General features: G+C 40.2%; 2 protein-coding genes across 3 annotated transcripts in view; both read right to left on the bottom strand.

Moving 5' to 3' along the window:
* Positions 1-12757, bottom strand: part of aldh1l1 (aldehyde dehydrogenase 1 family, member L1) — a gene marked incomplete in the record, with an annotated part of 17112 nt that extends 4355 nt beyond the window's left edge. For both annotated transcript variants that reach the window (XM_024270727.2, XM_036211939.1), the window contains 23 exon segments: positions 1-327; positions 766-965; positions 1063-1168; positions 1255-1420; positions 1788-1886; positions 1974-2073; positions 2151-2244; positions 2315-2402; positions 2472-2577; positions 3969-4039; positions 4192-4342; positions 5218-5345; positions 5776-5895; positions 5977-6124; positions 7176-7267; positions 7348-7473; positions 8006-8143; positions 8261-8350; positions 8534-8635; positions 10513-10678; positions 10763-10997; positions 11132-11297; positions 12635-12757. In XM_024270727.2, the coding sequence (XP_024126495.1) occupies positions 272-327; positions 766-965; positions 1063-1168; positions 1255-1420; positions 1788-1886; positions 1974-2073; positions 2151-2244; positions 2315-2402; positions 2472-2577; positions 3969-4039; positions 4192-4342; positions 5218-5345; positions 5776-5895; positions 5977-6124; positions 7176-7267; positions 7348-7473; positions 8006-8143; positions 8261-8350; positions 8534-8635; positions 10513-10678; positions 10763-10997; positions 11132-11258 (2709 nt within the window).
* Positions 12758-15342: 2585 nt separating this feature from the next.
* si:dkey-156n14.3 (zinc finger protein ZXDC) lies at positions 15343-24820 on the bottom strand. Its single transcript, XM_024270734.2, has 10 exons — positions 22931-24820; positions 21476-21628; positions 21189-21267; positions 20962-21092; positions 20217-20387; positions 18929-19701; positions 18639-18723; positions 18363-18535; positions 18066-18167; positions 15343-15989 (listed from the first exon to the last, which is right to left on the bottom strand). Exons 1-10 carry the CDS (start codon positions 24744-24746, stop codon positions 15903-15905), a joined length of 3570 nt encoding a protein of 1189 aa, XP_024126502.1. The 5' UTR covers positions 24747-24820; the 3' UTR covers positions 15343-15902.
* Positions 24821-25213: the final 393 nt, after the last annotated feature.

The following is a 25213-nucleotide window of genomic DNA, read 5'->3' as shown; positions in this document are numbered from 1 at the left end:
TGTTTAAAGGGGAAGATTCAGTTGTGTTTGTATAAATTCTATAAAACCGAATGTCAGTATTTGTGTTAAAAGAAATCCAGTAAATTAAATCAAATGTGAATTTAGGTTATCATGTGTACATCAAAAGAACTAACAATTATCAGATAATGTTTAGGATATTAACAAAATAATGCAATCAGTCATCATGTTAAGACAAAGGATTATGATCATATCAGTTAATCTGCATGATCCTTTTTGAGTCCCGTTTTTATCCACTAGTGTGCTGCACGATTTAATATTCAATGGTCACAGCTTTTGTTTTCAGGTATTCATTCAGGGCTTCTTGTCCTGCAAAAGGAAAAACACGCACAGTAAGAGTGAATATAATTTAAAAAAAATTCCAATACTGCTAATAGTTGTTTTGTTTCAGAAAATCTGTTATAAAATAGGTAGGTTGGACATTATGTATGACAAAAACATTGTGACATTTGTAGCATTAGTGATACAACAGGTTTCTAAACTGCAACGTCTGAGCAGATTACTGCGTCAATGAAGGATGTTGAATATGTTTCCTTTATAGGCATAATTCCTCTTATCCCATCAAATATTTGGTATTGTTTCTATTAAAAGGTTTCCGTTCTTGAGCACTTCTAAGATCTGTTGAGTTTCCTGTTACACAGAGAACCTTAATATATATTTAACCAAAATATAAAGTATGCAAAAAACAATATTTGATTAAAAAAAAAAAAAGCATTCACAAGCAGCAAGAGATATAAGTTATCTTACCAAGGTCTTTGCCAAATCCAGACTGCTTGAATCCTCCAAAGGGTGCAGCCACGTCAGTCTTGTTGTAGGTGTTCACAAAAACCGTCCCAGCATTGAGCCTCTCACTAACATACAGAGCTTTACTGATGTCCCGTGTGAAAACACCAGAGGCCAGACCGTATTCTGTGGCATTGGCTCTCCTCAGGACCTCATCAATCTCCCTAAGACCAACACAGATGGGAAAAGGGACATTTCCACAGTAAATGAAACAAACAAAGAGCTAAAACGTATGAAGATAGTCTTGGACTTTAGGTTTACCCGCTTTTAAACTTGGAAATGATCATGACTGGTCCAAAAGACTCTTCTTTCGCGATGTACATGTGGTCTTGGACATCAGTGAAAACAGTCGGCTCAAAGAAGAATCCTGGAGTCAGCACAGAGGATTTTATCTACGTCAGCTCCAGATCAATTCAAAGATCTACGATATTATATCATTGTCTGCTGCCTAACCTGGTCGCTGAAGAGCATGCCCCCCACAAACCAGCACAGCTCCCTCCTTCACACCAAAATGACAGAACTCCACTAACTTATCCAGGTGGGCTTTGTGGTTCTGGGGGCCATGGTCTGTAGAACGATCCAGTGGGTCTCCAATCTTCATCTTCTTCACTTCCTCAACCTTAGATTCAAAAAGAAACACCAGGATGATAGCTAAAGTCAAACAAAGATGAAAGGAAATGGCATAGATCAGCTTTCCTCCATTACATATGGAGGTTAAATAGACAAACTAATTGCTTAGGTTTTCTTTTCTATTCTTTTTACATTCAACATCATACGTCAAAGCCTATTGTAAAAGCATGAGCTGTATTTTCATCTCTAAAAAACTGATCTTAAAGAAAGTAAGAAAATCCTTGTTTCAGGAAAAAAAATATTTTCTGTCTTTTGAAAAATAATCTTATCAAGAAGTTCTTCAATAGCATACTACTTTTAGTTTGAGAAAACGTCTTTTTGGATGTAGAAGCCCAGTTGGAGGCGGCGAGACTTACCACTTTTTTAACAAACTGGTCATGAATGGATTCTTCCACAAAGAGTCGTCCAGCAGCAATGCAGTTCTCTCCTTTGTTGAAGAACACTGACCCCATGCCCTGAAGCAAACAAGCTGACCGGTTAACTCATAAAAGCAGTCGAGAGGCTAAATTGAGTAAAAAAAACCTTAAACTAAATGAACTCACCATGCGCACAGCCTTGTCCATGTCACAGTCTGCAAAGATGATGAGTGGCGATTTTCCTCCGAGCTCCAAAGACACTTTCTTGAGATTGCTAACTGCACAGCTGTAATTGAAGCAGAGCAAGAAACTCAGCAGGAAATTCAAAAGTTTATTTAAATGAGCAGAAGCATCAGCACTCACCTCTTCATGATTTGTTTACCAATCTCAGTGGAACCTGTGAATCCCAGTTTACGGACGTCCGGATGGTCCGACAGGCGCTGGCCAACCAGAGACCCTGGAGGAAAAAGACAGTTTTGCAGGAACTCAAGGCCACGCCGGGCTTCGCTGTTTGACAGTTTTCCTACCTGATCCAGGCAGGATGTTGATCACTCCTTTAGGCAGCCCCGCTCTCGATGCCAATTCGGCAAACTTAAGAGCTGTGAGTGGAGTCACCTGGAAACAAGCACCAACATCAGCAACTTTATGGTGTTCTGACCTGTGTTTGAAAGACACGAGGCTGACCTGTGCAGGTTTGAGAACGACCGTGTTCCCAGCTGCCAGGCAGGCGGCAGTTTTCCAGGCCAGCATCATCAGGGGATAATTCCAAGGAATCACAATAGCACACACTCTGAGGAGAAGAAAGAAGATCAGAAGTCTCATCATCACGGAATGATGTAGGAAAATCACTAATGAACCCATGTTTTTTTTATATAGCACATTAAAACCTTGTGATGTCATAATTAAGGAGTCTAGAAACACTTAAGAGCAGCTGATCAGCTGAGGAGTGTGGGTGGAGGGGTTTAAAAGCTCAAATGGGTTGATGTATTGAATTACATATACTCATGATAAGATAATTGAGCTTTTTTTTTCTTTTTATACTTTTATAGGACTTAAGGTGTATCTATATGTCCAAGATGATCCACTCTATCCCACCCCTGTTATGGGTTCTCCTTCTTGATTGTGTTTATCGGGGAGGAATGAGCGCTCCTTTTACACATAAATCATCTTTTCTCCATCTATCTCAATATGTGAGCAGATTTTAGCTTCAGGAAGACCTTCAGAAAGAAACTGACCTTCTGTCCAGGAAAATATCAAAATCCTTGTAGAGTTGTTTCACAAGTGAACTGACTTAAAGCAAATTCAAACAAATACAACTATTTTATTTTTGACAAATCCATACATCTATGGAAAGATTAAAGGAAAATGCCATTAAATCTGTCATTAAGAACCAAAAACTCTAGTTTTCAGACCTTTACTTCCTTTTACTTTTCATTTTTAAGCCCCAAAAATGCACAAGCTATCATTATATCAGTTTGTCTATCTATACATCTTTCTTCTCCTTTGATATATTAGGTTTTATAAGTTTTATGACACCACCTTCTGCATTTACCGGGCTTGGGACAAGCACTGGTTTGTGCTGTGTTGAGGCTGCATTTATCTGTTTTTAATGTCCGTCTGTCTATTTGTTCATCTGTTATTCCGTCTAGGGTTACATTTTTTTTTGCGTTTTATTTTATTTATTTATTTTGTCATCTTTAGTTATTTAGTTTATTGTGGATTTTGCTGGCCATCACATGGGGGGTGTCCACAAGATAAGTGGCAGCAATCACTGAAGTGACATTTTTTCATAATGTGGGGGATTTTAGCTGAAAAAAATGTGAGAATTTGTGTTTTCAGTTTATTATTTTCCCCTCTTCTGGTTGTTCTATTTGTGTTTCTTTTAATTATCCTCAATATTTGGGGTCATGGTATTCAGTCAATCATTGTCTTATTTGTTTTTGTCTCTCAAAGCTAACTTTTTTAAAAAATATAATTAGTTAAATTTTATTTAAATAAAATTGTATTATTTCATTTGACTGAACCTCTGGTCTCCTGTGTCTGGGTTTTTCTTAATCTCATTTCACAATGGTTTCAGCCATCCCATGTAAAAATAATGTTATAGTGGGTGGTGAGTGTTTGTAGTCCTACATTTGTGGTTGCTGGCAAACACTTGCACTGAAACCCACACAGACTTCTCACCCGATGGGCTCCTTCCTGGTGAAACACAGGTTACGGTTGGGCCGAGCCTGGTTGATGGGGATGGTGCTGCCCTGCAGGAGATGAACACAGTTGTTTGCAGTATATTCAGATACCCAATTTTAAATCAACAAATCAAATCAATCATTGTTATATAATAAAGTTATATAATTAATATAGCACTGTTCATATGTAGCATAGACAAAACGCTAGTCTATTTACTTACTTGGATCTTGTCACACCAGCCAGCAAAGTAGCGGAAGGTCTGGATAGACATGCCAACGTGAGTTTTGAGAGCCAGAGTGTAAACGGCTCCAGAATCGATGGCTTCAATGGTTGCGAGCTCCTCCTGGTGCTGCTCCATCAGATCAGCCAGCCTGTGTAATGGATGGAGGGGGTATTGGACAGATAGATAAGATAAAGCTGCTGTCCAGTCTATCTGCTGTATCGAATCTAGTCAGGTTGTACCAAAGACTCTGAAAATGGGACCCAGTACTTCCATGTTTGACTTTAAGCAGGGGGGTCTAAAGTCAGTCCTCGAGGGCTGGTGTCCTACGTGTTTTACAACCAACCTGCTACTGAAACTCCTTATTGGCCAAAAACAGCTGATCCAGATAATCAGCGGCAGATTGGGGCAGAGTTTCTGGAAAACCAGCAGGAGGCCGGCCCTCGAGGACTGACTGTGGACACTCCTGACAAGGGTTGGTTTAAACCAGTGGTGTTCAAATCCAGGACTCTTAGGCTGGCCTCCTGCTGGTTGTCCTAGAAATCCTGCCTAATCTACTGCTGATTGATTTTTTTAATATATATAATTAGTTTAATGTTATTTGTTTTTCAATGACGTTTGTTGCGTCTCCTTTCCAATCTCTGTTCTCCTGTGTTTGGGTTTCTCTTAATCTCCTTTGAATTAAAACATCTAGTGGTTGCCCGCTTACTGTTCCATCAAGGGCAAGGATGTGGCAAACTACTTTCATTTCCTCAGGTGTGCAACAATTATTGGCACATTAACTTGACCTGATCTGACCTCATCCGTACATGTTTCTACAAGATATTGGACCCAGGCTGAAGCCAGCATTAACACCAATCATGTATGCATGTTTCTGAAATGTACTGTAAAAAAAAACAGCAGAATTGAACTGAGAAAAATCTGCAAAAGACAGTAAAAATTGATACAGCGAGGGAACACGGTATACCAAGAAATAAAATCGACAAGAGTTAAATTTTTGCAGCTTTAACAAATGTGGACACTGACTTGTAGAGGAGTCTGCCTCTGTCTCTGGGGTTCATCTTGCCCCATTCCTGCTCCTCAAAGGCCTCTTTGGCAGAAGCCACTGCTCTGTCCACATCACTTATCTGGGCCAAGGACACGTCACAGATCGCCTGTAGGGGAGACATAGACATATCTCACAGAGGAAGAAGACACTTGAGGATGAGGAGCAGAAGGCTGTGATGTCTTACAAAAGTTTTATTTTGGAAATAGTTGAACATAAATAGATAAAAGTGACCCAATCAAAATAAAAATAAAAAAAAACTCATATTTAAAAATAAACCTAAAAGTTTGCATTAAAAGTTAATTTTGTGTAGAATAATTTTTTAATCTTCTTTTTTTTTGACAATGATCTTTTGTGGATAAAATAGAGTACATGGATCTACATTTGAACCCAAATTAAATTAAAGACACTTAAGTACACTAAAGAGAAAACTCCTTATTTTATTTATTTATTTTTACTTTTTTTATTTCTCTGAGCTTAAAGATAAATTTCCTTTATCCAGATCCTCCACCATCAGCTCCAGAGTTGCTCTTCCTCACCGTGCCATCGTTGGGGTTGATGGTCTTGTAGGTTTTTCCCCCTTCAGCATCAACAAACTCTCCGTTTATAAAAAGCTGATGAGGCATCTTTACAGTCATGTTGTTGATGTTCTTTTCCACCTGAGAAGAATAAAACGATGTCACGACTAAACTTCCTCCTATTTCCTTTTTAGTGATAGACCAGAATGTTGCATTACACACATAATCCACGATGAGCTCCTCTTCGTCGTCCTCGCCTCGGAGTTTCCTGACGCACATTTGGATAAAATCTTGGAAGGTGGTATTCATGTAGACGTCCTCGTTCTGCAGCTGACAGCTGCTGGCTCGGAGCTTCACCTCCTCCACCAGCCTGAGGAGAAAATATGATAAATAATAAATGCTGTTTAGAACTGGTTCGTTAGTTAGATTTACGTTTTTTTTTTTTAGTTATTTAGCAAAATTAACCAACAGCACCCAACACGTTCCAGGCTTACAAGACACAAAGAAGGGAAGACAGACATTTTAGCATCACATAGATGTAAAACGAAGTCTCGTTTGACATACAGAAGCAAAGTATCCAGAATAAAACGAACCAAAAAGAAATGATTTAAACTCAAAGTGTCCATCTTTATCTAATAATTCAAAAAGATCACAAAGTACTTTAAATAACAATTTAAGTCTAAATAATACAAGAAATGTTGCACTTTTTTATTATTGTTAAAAAGAAGAAATTTTAACCAAAAAAATTAATAAAATGGTGATTCTTTCATTGAAAATGAAATAACAAGATTTCTGACCACTTTCCAATCAGGTTTTACCAATTAATAATTTCTTGCTTCTTTTGAAAAAAAACCCCAACTAATTAAATGTATGAAAAAAAAGTTAAACAGTGAAACTTTAACATTTTTGTTATTATTTTATCATCCTTTTAAGTTACAGTTGCACAATCTCAATGATTTTTAAGCAACTAGTTTCAATATCCCATGAACACTTGGATGAAATACTTTAAAAAATGATGTTAATGTTAAAGTTCTTTTTCAGTTTAGCTAAAATATGGTTAATCTGACTTTTCCTGATTATTCATAATCATAAAAATGAATATAGATTTGGTTCGTTCTGCTATTTTCCAAAAATTAGTCGTTTTGCCTTAAAGCAGCACAGTGTTTTAATCAATTTATATCTATAATGAAATAAGTACTTATCAAAAGGGGAGGAATATTTACAAATGTCAAAAGTTTTGATAGGACAACAAAATATTAACTTTTTAACCTTCAAATTATAGTTTCAAATGTAAAAAAAATTTTAAAACGCTTAAACCAACAAAAACAAACGTACTAAATCTTCAACAGCTTCAGTTTTGACAAGATAAAAAGTGTAAATAGGAATAATTATTTTTAAAAATGAACTTTTATCAACCTTACCTGACTACGTCCATTGAAGCAGCACCGCTCTTGAAGAAATCTGTGGCGTCTTCGATCTGGCTCACATTACTCAGGATGCTCTGCCAAACAGCCTTAAAAAAGTTTAAAACAATCCAATTAAACCTGAACTTTCGTTTGAACAGTTTCTCTTCATCCTTAGAGCGGACCCTACCCTCATCTGCTCTGCAAAGGTTTTCTCCTCCTCTGTCAGCACCACAGCGGCGCTGGCACCAGCGCTGAAGTACTGCGAGGCTGCGATCATCTTCCCATCCTCGAACTGCAAATTCTTCACCAGCAGCTGCAGAGGAAGAGGAGATATTTCCACACGAAACAGAAAGGAGCAACACTTTTCATGAGGTCAATGGACTGAAAGGATTCTGGAAGTTGAGTTTCTTTCTGTTACAAACAAGTCAAAAATCTGGGATGTAATTTCCAGCAACAGGTGTAATAAAAATAGTAGAAAATACTTCCTCTCAGATATGAACAAAAAAAATGTATGTTTTCCATTGGAGACTATAGTATTTATTTTCTTGCATTTGTTGGGAAATACTATTACTCAACCATAATGGGAAAAAAAATACATGAAAAGGCTTTTTTTAATAGAGGTAAAAATAAAAAGCCTAAAACAACTGAGTTTGGTCCCTTTTTTTACTCTACATGAATCCCAAAATAGATCATAAAATAACTGTAAATTAAAAAAACGACATTTTGAAAGATTAAAATGTTTGAGATTAATGTAAGTTCTTAAATTAAATATATTTTGTAATAAATATTTATTTTGCTTGTGTTGATTTCAAAGACATTAAAGCTAATGAGGTTTTCAGACTCACCGCCCCACCGTCGATACCAAACAGCACCAGGCCTGCTTTGGTGACCACGCCTGGCCGGCTGGCGCCAAAGATCTCCAGCGGCCGACCGTTCGCTGTGGCGCCGTTATCAATCAGAGTGGAGCCGTAAAAAGTCACTTTCTGTAAGGAAGGAGCAGGATCACATCATGAGGTGAGGAGGTTTTAAAAACTAGAATCTAACTGAACAGGTTTCAGGTCAGACCAGCATGCTTCAGGTCTGTGCAGCCCCTCTGTTACCTGGCCCTCCACCTCGGCCCAGGCCCCCGGAACTTTGTCATTTCCTCTAATCCAGTTATGAATCGCCTCTGCAGACTGGTTCCAGTCGATCTGTCAAACCACAACACTTGTCATTTACACCTCATAACTCGGACACTGCTCCAGATTTTTAGAATAATGTGACAACACTTTTTTCACAGTTTGGACCGTCAAAAACATTGGACAAACTATGGTTTCATCTGAAGGAGAATGTTTGAATTTCATGATTCAGAAATTAAACCAACTGATGCTTACCTTTGAGTTTTCTTTCTTCTGGATGCATTCGTATGTGGCGCCCTCTTCAGGTTGGGTAATCCTCGGGGCCTTTCCCTCGGAAATCAGTCTGACAGCTTCCACCTGAAGCACAAGAGACTTGAGACTCTGTAGTGTCAGGGAGAAACACGTCAGGAGACTAGAGTCACTCATGACAGAAATAACTACAACAGGATTTAAAACTAAGCAGATGATTAATTATCTGATGGAATGCAGTAGAAAACTCTCGTTAACTGCTAAAACAACAAGATTTTGTTAAATACAAAGGACACCGGTGTCCATCTACCCCAGACAATTACTTTTTGGGTATTTGGGGGTAAATGGGGTGTTAATATTTGAGAAACAAGTTAGACACCAGACTTTGTGGACAGGTCAGACTAAGAAGCTTTATTGTAGAGAAGACATTTATAATGGTATTTGAGATTTTCTTAAATTAGATCTAAAAAAAACATATTTAAAATAATCTAGAGGTAACAATCTAGAGAGTAGGGGTCAAGTAAAGCAGGCACAAATCAACTCAAGAACAGTTTTTATCCAACTGCAATAAATGTTTTAAATAGAGCGAAAAAACGTTTAATTCAAAACTGCAGATGCTGAAACTGTGAAATGTTGGATGAAAAATCGGTCCAATGTGGTTGTGACATTTTTTTAAAGTAGATTTGTTATTATTACAATTGCTTTAACAATTTTACCACTCTTTTTTAACAGTTAGATTCTGATTTTAGAATGGATGTACCTTTTAGTAGCGTTAAATGTGTTATAACTTATTTTTTAATGACAAAATAAATTTTGATCTATAGATATGGAAACTCCATAGGGACTCCATAGTCAAAAAAAAGAAAAATTGTACTGGTTTCTTGAGCGCTTGAGAAAGAAACTAATACGCAGCGCACCGGGTGATCAAAGCTTATTGTGAATTATAAGGGCGGGGCAAAGCAATTAGAGAAAGATTGATGTAAGTCCTAAGCTTTACAATCTTTGTCAGGATAGTTCACTTATTCAATTTGATCAGGTTCAGGTTCAACACTTTGGTACAGCGGAAACATGCTGCAAGGAGGTTAATGAGGAGGAGATGGCTAAGAAGATATGCTGATAAGTGTTTATGACATGTAGATAGTAGGGAAAACAGAGAAGTTATGTTGAAAGTTGTTTTAATGACCCTGCATTCACTGACCACATTTCAATGAGTTGCTGTCTCATCGTTGTTTTGCTACTCTATTTACCTAACTTAATGCCCAGCTACGGTGGCTGTTTTGGGCCAAATTGTTCCACTCAGAGCACGGACCATATTCAGATGAGAAAAACTCAGAGCGAACCTAAGTTCAGTCTGATTGGAAACAAACCGAGACCACCTCAAAAGATGGGCCAGAGAACGGTTCCTGGTACGCTTGGATGTATTCCAGAATGTGTTCCAGAGAAGTTCAGGAGAAATTAACTCTGGTTCACTTTAAGCAAAACAAATATGTCCAGTCTAAATACACCACATAAATTTTTGTGTGCACAAGAAACTAGTACTCACTTCTTCTTTTTTTTTTTTTATTTCTGTGGCCCTTTAGGAGCTCTATAGTTGCATATTTGACCAGAAATTAGGTGTTCATTAGTTGCAAATTTACTAGCGGTAAATTCTTTAGTTCTTTAACGAGTGATAAACTCACCAAAAAGCACCTGAGATGTTGTTGTTCACGTGACAATGACAAATGAAAAAAGGTTTCTATCTACTCATTTAAGAAGCAGAATTAACTCTCCGTGAGGGGAATGAAACTGGAGAAGCTGCATTAAGAGAACGGGTGCTGGGATTTGTAGTTTTTGTCATCCAACAGACAGCAGCTGCAGACAGACAAACCTCATCATCGACCCAAATGGATTAGGGAATTCTTTACTGTCCTAAAGCTTGTTTTCTTTCCAGGATACAAACATTGTTTTTATTTTCTTCCTCCTGTCTCCTGGTCTCACACACTCACTGTGCCCTTGACTCCCTCGGGGAAGAGAAACCTCTTGTAGATTGTGTTGACAGTGTCGTTGGGCTCCACATCACACTCCCTCTGCAGCAGGATCGGCCCGGTGTCCAGTCCATCGTCCGCCCAGAACACGGTGAAGCCCCCCTTTTTGTCTCCGTGGATGAGGGTCCTGTGGAGTTCCAGAGAGAAGAGACTCCAGCTGCCAGCAGGATCGCCCTCGACAACCATTCCACCAGAACACAGCAGATCTCACCAGTTGATGGCTGAAGCTCCTCTATGGCGAGGCAGCAGGGAGGGATGGTAGATGATGGAGCCGTGTTTCGGGTGGTCAATGACCTCCATGGGGATGAACTGGGAGCAGAAAGGCAGAACGTTGAGCTCTGGACCTGTGGCCTTGTACTGAGACACCACCTCAGGAAGGGCCTGACCCTTCACCCGCCAGCGGGAGAGCTTGAACACAGGAACGCCATCTTTCTCTGCCTCTGTGGCTGAAGAAAAAAAAGAAAGATTTTTCAAAGATTTTTAGTAAAGACAATAATGGCCACCCCACTATGTTTATGGGTAAATCTGTCCCAACATGTGTTGATGGAGATGTTGACCAAAAAATAAGTAGGTTTCTCACCCAACGGGTCAGCCTTGCCATCCTTGTCAGGGATGGTGAAAACTCCAACGATGGTGTGGCCGTCCTTCCTCAGCTCCTTATAGACCTCTTTCCCAAACAGACTCTGACCAATCACAGCGATCTTCATCGTTGACCCTGGTTATTTTGTTTGGACGCAGAAATACAACTGGAAAAAAAAGACAATCAAAGGAAAAGTTTAAAAATTTCTGTAGATTGCCCAGCATTAGAAAGTTGGTCATGTCACTGGTGCGCAGAGATTTCTACAGTTACAGCAAATCTTTACATGATGATGCAAAGCTTTGGCTCAAGGGTCTGAAATGCCTTCACTTTTAGTTTGTCTAAATTAAAAAAATTACCCACTTTTTTCCAAATTTGGGCGACGTCTGTAAAACACCGCACTAACAACTGGATGGATTTCATTAAAATCCTACTCCAGTCATTTTGTTATCTATTGTAAAAGTGTAATTATGCCATCTTTAGTCAAAATCAGAAATCATGTGTCGTTTTATAGGACATAGTTTCTGCAGAGCGGCAGTAGTTCATAAGAAATGTATCCCCCATCATGAGAAAATGGTACAACATGTTAAAAACACCAAAAACAGTTTTCAAAGAAATCAATTTTAGACTTGATTTTCTCCAATTCTTCCACATTTTTACTTTGACATCCTTATCATTTATATATCTATTTATGTTGTTTATAAATTTATTTGCTATAGTCAGTGGGCATATAAACCTTATTATTGTTTGTCAAAAAGGTATAAACTGCATCTCGGTGTGCTACATTTTTTTCATTATACTAGTTTTCTGCAAGGTAAACAAAATATTATTGTTATAAACAACATTATATATTATAAAGTGGAAACTATAGGAAGAGGTTAGAAAATCACACAGACAAAGAAAATGAAAACTTAAGTTCGCTACATTTGTTTTTTATGTTTACTTTGATTTTTTTTTCCATTTGCACTTAAACACCTGACGAATCAAATACAACTGAAAACTGCTTCTCTTTAGCGAACATACTTTTAGAATTACATAAACAGAAAAAGCAACGTGTTTTTTGTGATATATTGGGAAAGTGTTTATGTAAAATTATCCTTTAAATACTTTCATTTCCTATAAGGTAATAGACACAAAGTCCTACAAATGCCTGCACACAGGTGAAGTCTCACAACGCACTGACATGACCTCGGATGGAGGGGGGTTAGCTCAGACCTAAGAACCAATCACAGCTCTGAATCCAACTCGAGGCTGCGCTGCTGACCAATCAGCGGCGCCGAAACAAGTCAGGGAACCAAAGTTCAGACTGACAGTCAAAGAAGTTCACTTTAAAGTGCACGTTTAATAATAAACGTGCAGTCGCCCCTAACGGTGCAGCTGAATAGCACATGTACACCGGAAGTCGCTGTTGCAAAGACGAACAGCGAGGTTTGTTAGCATAGTTTGCCACATGTCCTCGCGCGATTTTGCTTCATGCAAACAAATAAAGGTGAAGCAAGAACTCACCTGCAGCTCCTTCAATCCAGTTCTGAGGGGAAGCGGGGCTGATGTGCACGAATGTGCTTTTATTATCCTGCTCTGATAAGCGAGGCTCTGTTACGTAACAGGCAGATGCGAACGCCGCGCGGCGATTGGACGGAAATGCCCGGTCAGGGAGCAGCAGCAGCCAATCAGATGAGAGTAGAGGAGAAACGCGAACACACCCAGAACTTGACGTTAAGAAAACGGTACAGATGTGCACGACCGCAAGAACAAAGACTTGATTGGACATTTTTCCCTGAAATGTCAGCTGTAAGAACAGAAATGTCATCACCACATAAAACAGGTTTATATTAAAGAATGTTGGGGAGTCTAAACATTTTTTACGTGTCACTACTTTAAGAAACTTAGAAGACAAGAGGCTGTGAAATCCTCACTCCATGCATGACACTGCATGCAGAAATGTCTCCCTGATCTCCAGCAGCTTAATCTGTGGTTTCCTCATGTTTCTGGAGTTGCACTTGCAGGCATTACAGTTGCATCCAGACTAATGTAAATGTAAATTACATTTAGATAACAAAAGAGGGTTAAATTGAAGAAAAAAAATATTTTATTTAATAAAATAAATAAATAAATAAATAAAATCACTCTAACATGTAGTTATTTCAGATGAACGTCAGTTTTCTAAACACTTGTTTATGATCAGAAGAACATGTTAGAACTTACCAAACTTAATTTCTGGAACAGAACCAGCCCTATCTCTGATGACAGAATCCTGTGTTGTTATTTTGGTAAAAATGAAAAAGTAAATAAAACTAAATTCTTATACATGTTTTTTTATTGTAAAGATGAATGACTTTTTTCTGCTCAGTTTTTATTAAATGTACTCAACATTTGTGTACGAAGTTGGAGCAGATCATCTCTGTGTTGATGCAAAAACATTTTGAGAAGAAAGCATCTCCCTGAGCGTGAGAATAACAACAGAACCATAAGAAGACTTTAATATTATTTAAAGGCAGGACTTCTGATATATTTTGATATATTCTGACAAAACTGACCCATTTTCCACACTTATAAATGGGGCAACAATAAATAAGGTTCATTAAAAAATGTATAATAATTATAAAAATATATAGTAATTATAGTTGTTATTTTCAGTGATGCTTATTGTGATGCTTATTATGTATCTGCTATTTTTTATAGAGCTATGGTAACAAGGTAATTTCACCTTTGTGGGATCAACATAGTTCCATTCTATTCTATTCTATTCTATAAGATCTGCAAAAAAAAAAGAACTGAGAGACACCCCACTCGAACAGTGTGTCACCAGAACATGAACCCAGAGACAGATATCATATATGCCTCAATAATCAGACGAGTCTGTGCACGTTGGTAATGTAAGGGGTTAAAGGTCAGCTATCTAACACCAGGAAGTTCAGCTTGATTCATGCCTGTACAAGGATATACATCATTATAAAGATTTTTGAAATTTATCTGAAATTAATTTAAAACTGAGTCTGAACCATAAAACAGGAACTCTGGTTCAGTCTGCACTCATCTACAAATACGTGGGACTCAAGACTTAATCATTAACATCAGTAACTGATAACACACTGTCTTGACTCTCTTCCAAAGATCTGCTTTAAAGCTCAGAGCACTGAGAGCTTGTGGACGTTAGTTTAAACGGAGCAGGTCTGGTCAGTTCTGGCTTGCAGCGATCTTTTCAGTTAATGATCCACTCGGCATGAAAGGTTCAGAAAAACAGGAAAAATTCTTCTGAATTTAAAAGTCAATGTTTCCAACACGTTTTGTGAGGAAAAAAAAAACATTAATGAGGTTTATTGTTTTGTACAAACTGAAAGTAAACTGATGATAGTATCTGAGTCCAACACACTTCCAAGCCGAAGTCCTGAACTGAAAAAACTTCACATTTAATAAATTCACTATGTCAAGTACAGTTTGTATAAATGCAAATATGTCTATTGAATATACAATTATAATGTTCATCTGTATGTGGATGTATGTACATAGATAAATATTTTTTTGTTACTCTCTTTAGTATGTTTTACCTTTGTTTGCTTGAAATAAATCAATTCCAATTCCAATTCCAAGTATGTGCATGAACATCAGAAACTCAATGTAGCTGAAAAACAAATAAAAATGGGAGTCTTTGGATTGATTTAATATTCTGGCCTGAATGTGATTAAAGTCTGAACCTGATGAAAGTAGAACTTCAGCTCATAAATTATGCTTCTGCATCATGTATAGGTAGTTAGGACAGAAGCTTACCCTCAAAAGCATAACAACTATGAACTCACTCAGTTTTCTACAACAGGTATGTAGTAGTGTGTGATCTTCCTCCTCTTCCTTTCCCCACTTCTTGTCAATCCGGACAATCTGCTGAGTCATCTTAACAGCTGTGAGTGCCATCAACCTCCAGGAAAAGATGGACTTCATGTACCGACTCAGGACTCTGTTCATAAGAGGAAAACAAGCTCTGAAACCAAAGACTGTTTTACAATTATTGATTTTTAACTTTAATTCTATCAATTCTTTTTTTTTTAATGCAAAGAGAATGGGTAAGTTTACACCACAACAAGTAATTATCCTTTTTTTCTAAGCAGAGCCCTTCAAATATTTTCAGTAACGCCTCCCTAAAATTATATTTGTCAATTCATCTTCTATTTCAATCATTTGACACACAGTTTAGTTTTTAACAAAGACAGGAGTCCGACTTCTGTTTTATTGTGCTTTAATTCTTGAACCCATGTGCGCGCGGCTCTGCCATTCTGTAAACTCAAAGATAAATAAAAGGACAAAACGAGGATCAGAACATAGAATCTCTTACTATACTGTACAAAAAAAGAATATTTGTGATCTTAACACAATTTTGGGTAATATAATAAAAAAATAAATCAAGTTAATAGAAGTATGAATGGAAACAGGAACAAAAAAAAAAGAACTGTACGTGCACAGCAGGAAACGTGTGTAAGGCAACTCGAGTGTGAGCAGTAGCATGGCACCGTGGAACAAACGACTGTCTGTAACGGGACGGACCGATGAGACACTCCAGAGGCCTGATTTGAGTAAAAACTTGATTTTTTCCACTGAACCACTTCAAGTTAAGGTGCAGCATGTGTGGACTCAAGTCTTCCCCTTATAAAAACAAACGTACACTAAGCGTATCATTCAAGAAGGCTTTTGAGGGTCTGGACCAGGAGGATGCACACCGCCCTCTCAGGGTTTGTTGGTCAATGGAAACGAGGTTCTTCTGAGGCAGCAGCTGCTCCTGCGGTCACTCCAAGTCCTGCAGATTGATGGTGCTTCCTGTGAACTGGGAGCTGTCGGAGCCGCTGTGGTCCTCCGTCATCACTGATGGCTCCTGCAGGAGATCAGCAAAACCTCAGCGTCTATTTATCGAGAGTTTAGTCACAGTCAATTGGCAGTAAATCCGCTAAAAACAATGTGACAAAAAGAGCTAAAATATGTTATTTAACCCTTTATCACCAAAGCTTTAACTCCAGTGTTTACAGTCTTTCATCTAGCTAAACTCTTCAACAGTTTACTCAATTAAGGTAATTTCAGAGGATTCTGAAGCAGAGAAAAACAGCCTTTCACTTTACAGCAGTGAAGAGTTTATGCCAGGGGTCGGCAACCCAAAGTGTTGAAAGAGCCACTTTGGACCAATACAATAAAAAACAAATGTGTCTGGAGCCGCATAAATTGAAACGCCTCTTAAAAGTCTTACATTTTAAGTAACACATGGAGAATGTGTCGAATAAACGATTATTTCTCCTGCTGATTATTTCTCCTGCTGCGTGTCCTCGTGTCATATAAGCTTCATTTTTGGTCTCATGACAAGTTGGTGAGACATTACAGCGTCAAAGTATCTGACAAAAGATGAATAGCCTCATAACGGACATATGAGCTTTTATTTTGATATTTCTCAATGAGACAAGGAGGGGGGGGGGCTCCTGATCAGTCTCTCCCTCATTCTCACTCCAGGTGCAGGAAGAATTCAAACATAAAAGGACAAAATCATAAATGTTCAACAGTCAGACAACAAAACACATTGACGAAAACCCAAACGTAAATCCAATTCCAGTCAGACAGGCAAAAGAACGGGTAACCCACAATTCCTTGCGCTGCCAGACCGACAGCAAACCAGCGTGTCTGAGACCATCACTACAATATGAATGAATTACAGTTTGTTTCATTGCTTTGATGAAATTAAAGAATTGCAATAAAGAAATACGATTTTTGATGTTATTATTTTGAGGATTTGAAAAAAATCACAAAAATGTAACGTGCACCTTTAAGGTGCTTCCACACTGGCCGCGTCAGCGCGCAATCATACTTTCAATCAAGAGTCAATATAAACGCGCGCACACCTAAGTTCCTGCCCTCCAAGTCTGGAGCGCGCGTGAGTTTTTTAGTCAGACATTTAAAAGGACAGAGTTGTGAAAACAAAAGTCTTCAGAAAGATTTGGGGGATTTTCAACACTTTTACTTTAGGTTCTCCCTGTTGTAGATGCAGATGAGCGCTAATGAACAGTAAAAATACAATAGAAGGAGAATCTCCTCCCCGCCACGCACCGCTCAGCAGGTGGTATCCACACCGGAGCAGCGCTGTCACGCACGCAGTGGCGGGAGGAGATTCTTCTTCTATTCTTCTTCTACTGTTCATTAGCGCTCATCTCATCTTGGTGTCATATTAACCTGACCGGACACAAACCGTAACGATTCATTTCCCCTTCATGAACTCGTTTGGCACTTCTGTGCTTTGAAGCAGACTCCGCCCACAAGCAGCTCCCAAATCCAGCTCCTTGATTGGTCATAGCTTTGTGCTGCTGCGATTGTGAGAAGCCCCTGGCTGCAGCCTGCAGACCGGGGTAGTTGGCGACTGTGCGTGGAAATGTTGAATCTCACAACAACTGCAAAACGTAAAGGATGTTTTGGGTCATGTTTGTCCTCCTACGGAAATCGTATTAAAACAAAAAATATATTTCCTTCCAAAATGTTTTATTATTTTCAAACATTTTTGAAAAAGCGCCAATGAGCCCCAAGGGAGTGCTTAAAGAGCCGCAGGTTGCCGACCCCCGGTTTATGCAGTCAATGTAAATCAGATGATTTTGTCCTAGAGAAAGTTGTGTTTGCGCCGCTATGCAACACTTTACGTTAATGTGTTGCATATCTGTGCAAAGCTGATATGAAATGCTGCTTCATCTGTCAGAATCAGCCGATTCATGTTGATTACTTTAACGAGTTACAGGAGGTCAAAGCCTGTGTTATTTAGGTGTTATAGGCTTAATAATTGTGGTCCATCGTTTGACTCCAAAAGCTTTATGTAAACTCAAAGTTAACTGGACAGGAGAGTATAGTAGACTTTTTAATTTTTTTTGAAAATGTTACTGAAAAATAATAATAATGAGAAATTGAGTGACATAAATTTAGTGACCTGTAAGATGTTGACGGGCAGGTCCGCGGTGAGCTGAGAATGAGAGCTGGACGGCTGCGAGCTCAGTTGAAAGGCCAGGTCACCATCAGCAGCGGGATCGTCCTGCAGGTGCAAACATGTTTTAAAAAGGAGCTGCAGGGAACTGATCTGTTACTGCTCCTCCCCAACAACAACAGCAGTCACAAGAACAAATAACAATTCACAATGTAGGTAAATATTGATATTTAAAAAAATAATAATAATATTGATCTAGAAACAAATCAAGTTATCTTGAGGTCACATGACTCTGAATCTCACCTGCAGCAGCTGAATCTGAACGTACTGAGCACCAGTGACCGGGTCTCGCAGAGTCAGGCCCCCGCTAACTGTCACGGCTCCGTCTCCACACCGCCCGCTGGAGGAGGTTAGTGGCGCCGGCGCTGAAGAAACCTTTGAACCTTTAGTTTTCCTTTGGCATGTGCCAGATACTCCTGGATGGCACAGAGACAAATCATGATATCAAACCTCGGGACAACTTTTACCTTTACAAAGGTTAGACTGTAGTTAGACTTGAATGTTGTTTTTTTTTCTTACCTGTAGCAGCAGAGGAACCTCTTTGTTTCTTCTTCTTGGCCAGCTGAATGGCTCTGTAATCAGTTCTGGCTGAACCTCCGCTCTCCTATCAAAGAGAACAGAAAATCAGTGAGCCCAGTCACTTTCAGGATAACTGTTGGAACATCCAAGTCATCCGTTATCACTAAAAGATCACTTGATACAAATAATGACTTGTGTACAGACCAGACAGATGTTGGATATAACCAAGCATTAAGATATTTTAACTTTTAGTCATCTTTTAGCTCGAGGTGTTCATATTTGCTGCTCACCAGGAAGCTGCTTGGAGACACTGCGCTGAGTTCCAGGTCTCTCTGCTGGCTGAAGCTGCTGCTTTGACTTGAGTAAACGAACTGGGTGAGGACCTTCCCCCCCTCCTGAGAGCCCAGCACCTCCACACATCCCAGCAAAGGTCCAGACCCTTCTTGACCACCGACCTCCACAACCTTCGGGGGCGACGCCAGCAGCTCAGCAACGGGGGCCACAGCCAGAGAGGATGGCTCCACACTGAGGGTGCTGGAGGAGCCCAGCGGGTGCTGCATGGAGGGGTCCACACCGACTCCAGACCCGTGCATGGTGAGCGCTCCCAAGGCCTCTGGGGTGACTGTCTGCACGTCATCCAGGTTGAGGGTGCCTTGTGGGGGCAGAACGTCTCCCGCTGTTCCCTCCAACCCGTGATGAGGGCCGATGTCAGTGCTGGGGGCCATAATGAGCGGGTCCAAGGTTTTGGCCATCGTGGTGTTCGAGCTGGCAACGAGTGTGGTGCCCACTGAGGACGGGTCAATGGTAAGGATGCCGGAGCTGACCAGAGACAGGTCCATTGTGAAGGGGACGTTGGAGCTGCTCCCTGCCACAGGAATTCCCACTCCGATGCCGGCAGTAGGAGCCGGGTCTCCGGGAACGGCTGACAACAAGGAGCTGAGGTCCAGGCTGGGGAGCTGGTCGCCTCCAGCAGCGCCCGGCGCTGCCACTGGTGTCAGGGTGGAGCTGACCAGCTCACTGCTCGGGGTCAGGCTGGGCGTGGTCTCCATCTGGCTGAAAACATCTGCAATGAACAGAAAGGAGCTTTAATAAAAGGTTTGAATGACACTGAAAGGAACAGCGAATTCAAATCATAAGGAGAAAAAGATCAAATTTAAAAAATAAACTGGCAAGAAAACATCCTGTTAAGATTTCCTTTATGTTCAGTTTGATGTTTTTACATCTTGATACACTTGGTTGTTAACTGACGCTTCATAAATACTCAGTGGAATTGGTTGGTGCTGATTGTGTAGAAATTCATGTGCATCAATAGTTTCTGCCTCTAAACAGACATTTCTAGTCTCACAACATTTGCTTGAACAATCATATAGCCTAATCTTATTTTAAATAGACTCATTTACAACATCTACCAGAAATAACCCATGCTTATTGTGTTTAGGACAAACTGTGGGATATGCAGACTTGATTTAGAGTATTCAGGTGGACCTATAGATGACAAAACAAAGACGTTTCTGGAGTAGTAAATACAGCTGGAATCCACCTTTTTTCCAGATGTTACCTACAGTGTTGGTACCTGACCTGGACTGAGGTGGTGGTGTTTGAGCATGTGGCTCTTCAGGCTGCTGCGGGCGGAAAAGTGCTTGGAGCAGTTGGCCACGGGACAGCGGGTCCTCAGGCTGCTGGCGTCCTGCTTATGCTTCTTGGAGTGAATGTACAAACTGCTTCTGGCTGAGAATTTGGCATTACAACCTGAGGAGCAGATGGAATATAATGCATAAGTGATCACGTTACAGAGATAACTGAACACCTGATGTGATCTAAATATAGCACTGACGTGCAGGAATTTCTAACACAAGGTTTAAAAACGCTGAATCTCAGACATTGCATTAGAAGGAGTCTCCATAAATGTTTAACATTGTAGTTTGTTTTGCTTTCCCTCTTTAGTCCATTCAGCTTAGATTCAAGCTTTGAGTCTCATTTTGACTTTCTCATGGAAGATTTCAGATTGTTAGTCACACAAATCAACACATTAATCTCCGTGCAACCCAACATGTGGGAAACACGACAAATGCAGCTTTTTTACACAAAACCACAGATGTCTTTGAGCTTTAAAACTTAAGAGGATTGAAGGTTAAAATAGTGCCAGTATGGAGTGTATTTTTGAAGTGAGGCTTAGTTTATTGTATTAAGATTTTGGAGAACTCGTTAACACACTACTAATGATAGGTTAGAAAATCTTCTGTGTTCACAGGACATTAAGGTTAGTGGATAATAGAGTCATAACTTTTCTCAAAATGGCAGGCTGTTGGATGCAGTTGTGTACCATCTGTGTGGCACTGAAAAGGCTTGGTACCCAGATGGGTGATGCTGTGGCCCTTGAGGTGCTCGGCCCTGGTGAAGGACTTCCCACACCCCTCCTCAGTACAGATAAAGCGGCGATCATCATCATGTTTCCTAAAAAAAAAAAAAACAGCCAAATATAAGGGATCATTTCATTGAAACAGGTTCTTGAGTAAAGCAGTAAAAATACACTGAACAGCAATGACTTACCGCTTATGACGAAGTAACTTAGACATGCTGGTGAAGGACCAACCACAACCTTCAGAGTCACAAACAAACGGCCTTTCACCTGGAACAGTAACCAAAACACCTCAGTCATCAACTTAAAACAGCCCTCATCTTTACTCTCTTCATGAAATCTTAAAGTTAGCTTTATTCTGATAAATTTGTGAGAAAACCCTTTTTTTTACAGTAGGTTAGTATTGTAGCCTGAGGCTAAACTAACATTCGCCCAGATGGTTCTAAATCCTAAATCACAGACAGGAAATGAATCTTACCAGTGTGACTCCTCATGTGTATTTTGAGACGGCAGGCTTTGTCGTACGTCTTGTCACAGCCCGGGTACGTGCATGTGAAGTTGCCTGTTTCTTTGAAGTGGGTACGATTGTGTGAAAACAGGGCACTGAAGGTGATGAAGGTTTTCTCGCAGGCTGCAAAGGTCAAAAGAAAATACAAGAAACAGTGAGAGAATAAAAGATGTTTAAGCAGAAAAAATTTTAACAAGTAAAACAGTGTTTTGTTTTTTAAAGAAATGGAAAAAAAAGAACTAAGAGTGCCAACGTCAAAAACATGGAGAAGATACAAAAAAAAAACTGGAAAGATGCAAAACAAAAAGTTTCTCTTGTAAGATGAATAAAAGGTTTATTTTAACAGCATAAAATTATATAAATTGAATTACTCTACATATGAATTACAAGCAGGAATACTTCTAATTTAAAGACTGATAATGGAGAGTTAGGATTATATGGTGGTGCTAAATTTAACATCTTTGCAAACTGCAATTCCAGGGTTAAACAGCGCTCCACATAAAACATCAAACCATCTACTAACGAAAATAATAAAGACTTAAGATCTAATTTATTAAAATCTGTATCAAAATAAAGAGTTCTGTGTTAGATGTAGCAACTTTTGAACTTTAACTCTTGCTTTTAGTTCCAGTTATGTTTACTCTAATAATGTTTTATTCTTTTTTTATGGCATTTCCTACAGTTCTCTTTCTTAACTTACTTTCACTTTACATTAAAGTACTTATGGGAGAACTGATAGTATCCAGACACACAGGAAACACTATTTTCTAATACAATAAACACAAAAACTAACCTGTTTTAATGTCTGACAGTAGATATTTTGGAAGAGGCTGATGTTATCTGAATGTATTTACATCAGCACAAATACTGATGGAAAAAAGTCTAATTAATTCACACACAAAGGTGTGTTAACAACACCTACAAACAGCCGCACTCAGGAACTATTTAGTGTATTAACCCTAATCTTAACCCTTCCTCCGGGTCCATGTGGCCAAGAAAAAAGTTCAGCACCAGCTATACCAATTTGAAAAATTACGTCCAACTACTCACTTTTTTTTTTTTTAATATTCAAATACACAAATTGCTAGTTTTTAATTACTGGAATTTGGGGCAAAACTACAAGCACCAATAAGAGCAAAACACCTTTCAAAATTAAGGTATATCTAAAGAAAAAAAAAAGATTCTTAGGATTCATACTGGTAATCACAACAATAAATTATTTTTTTCAAATTTCTCTCATGATTTTATTTTCCTATGTGGTTTTTATTGCTGAATTATTGTGTTTTTTTGCTCATTCTTTATGCTAAAGTAAATTTGCCTTAAATAGGAATATTTAAATTTTTTTTTTTTTAAAGTTCTAGATTTGCAGTTTTTACTGCATATCCAAAACCAGCATGACCTGCCACAGACAAAGGTCAGCGTTACCTGGAAATTCGCACTTGTGTGGCCTCTGCGGCTCAAAGTGGACCCTCTGATGGTTGTTGAGTCTGGTTGAAGTTCGAAACCTCTCGCTGCAGATCTCACAGATGAAGGCGTTATCCTGCTCGTGTACTTTGACGTGCGCTTTCAGATTGTAAACTGTGGTGAAGCGCTTTCCACAGCCTTCAAACTGGCACATGTGAGGCCGCTGCTTATCGTGCGACTGAAGGTGGCGCTTCAGCTTATAGGAAGTGGCAAAAGCCCATTTGCAGCCCTCCACTGTGCACTGATAAGGCCGGGGGTCCTCTGCGTGGTTCAGGAGGTGAACCTTGAGCTTTTGGCGAGAGTCAAACGTACAGGAGCAGCCCGGTTCAGGGCACCCAAAGCTGGCCACTGTCTCTTTTTTGGACCGGCTGAGCGGGACAGAGTGCGAGTCTTCATTGTGACTTTTGGTTGGAGTGGCTTTAGGTGAAGAGGAGAGCAGGCCTGCCTCTGTGACCACACACAGAGCTCCTGTTTCCGGCTTCACCAAACGATAAGAATCTAGTGAGGTGCTGAGATCTGGCAAATCATCCACTAAAGCCAGTTCTGAATCGCTGACAGACAGGCCAGCGTGGGGATCTTCCTGATGGTTGGTGCTAGAAACTGCCAGCTTACTGATCTTCCCAATGGACCTGGTACCACTGTCATAGTTCAGAAGGACGATATCTTCATGATCCTTCATGCCCAAGTGTTCCTTCAGGCTGACCATGCTGTCATCCTTTGCTCCCTGACCGTGTGATGGAGTCGTGAGGGTCAAGAGGCCGTTCTCAACAGTCACTATGATGCTCTGATTGTTCACTGTTATGGTTCCAGTAAAAGTCTCAGTATTGGGCGTGTTGGTGGAGAACGTGACAGCGTTTGTGGAGGCCTTCAGCCCCCCAGCGTCAGGCACAAACCCTGATGTTTCCATGGCCTCCATCACTCCCACCACCTCAGAAACCAACGCGACGTTCTCCTCGCTCCTGTCCTGCTGCTCCTTGACAGCTTCACTGTTCTCCGCGAACATCTGACCGCAAACCTTGTCGCCATATTTGTTTGTCAATAAACCATCTTGGACCTGTTTATTCGCGTCGAAAGCCCGTTCTGTATCAAGGCAACTCAGGCTGTCGTGACATTCAGGGAAGGCAACGCTATCGATCAGAGCGACCTCCATGGAGCCCCCGTCATCAGATTTTGAGCGACCGTTTCGACATTTGTTCTTACTTCCGCTGTCACCCAGCTGCTGCTTGGCGGCTCCGTGTTCTTTGACGACGTTAAACACAACGAATAGCTCCTGAGCGGGCTTATCCGTGCCGGCCTCGGTGTCCCCCCGAGCGTCTCCGGGCAGCCTCTGTCGAGGAGACATCGCTTCCTCTTCCCCCTCGAAAAGAGGCAGCGCCATTTGCATGGCGCTATCCCCGGTCTCCTCGTACTTCCAGGCGGCCTCGTGCGAGCCGAGCAGCGTCTGGAGCTCGGCCTCCTTCTCCGAAATGATGCTGTGGAGCTCCAGGTCGGCTCTGTAATTTACTGAATTCGCGCCGACGGCAGGTTTTCTGACAGGCCAGCAGGAGACATCGCTGCCATTTTCCGCCGCCAGGCGAAGCGTCTTCGGCCTGGTAGTGTTGTTGTTGTTGTCACTCTGAGGGCGACACGGCGGCTGTAGTCTATCCGCTTCATTTTCGGCGAAAATAAAAGGCGAAATGGACCCTGACGCTGTTTGAAGCGGGGTTGCAGCGGCTCTGTGTACGGCGCCATGTTGAGAGTGGATGTTTAGGGCATCAGAAAGCCCCTGCATTTCCATCTTGGTATCCCTGTAGCTGCGCGTCTGCCAAGCCCCGCCCTCCTCTCCGGGTGTGAGGCCGCTCTGCCGGACCAGGCCTACTGTCGCGTGACTGATTAAAAAGCTAGCTTGCATTGTGTTCATTTTCAGGAATATTTGATTTGTGACTAATCTCTCGGTGTCTTTCTTTCTTAAAACATGATGCAGATGATAAGTTGTGAATTCTTCCAATTAAATACTATTCATTAGCAGATTTTATGTTTGAATTTTTTTTATTTAGGCTGTACTGTGGGTGCCTGATAAACCCAAAAGCAAGTATAAAAACGGAACTCAACCATCACAAACCCATAATGCAAGAATCCAATTGAGCTAAAAGACCTTCCAATGAAAATCACGTTTTTGTTTTTTAAAACATCCCATAGCAAAGCAAAATTGAAGATGAGATCTCCTTTCTGTCTCATTTACGTCTCCTAGACATGAATGAGAAC

Source organism: Oryzias melastigma, linkage group LG5 (genome assembly GCF_002922805.2).
Source record: "Oryzias melastigma strain HK-1 linkage group LG5, ASM292280v2, whole genome shotgun sequence".
Lineage (NCBI taxonomy): Eukaryota > Metazoa > Chordata > Actinopteri > Beloniformes > Adrianichthyidae > Oryzias > Oryzias melastigma.
This window is presented reverse-complemented; position numbering and strand designations above follow the sequence as displayed.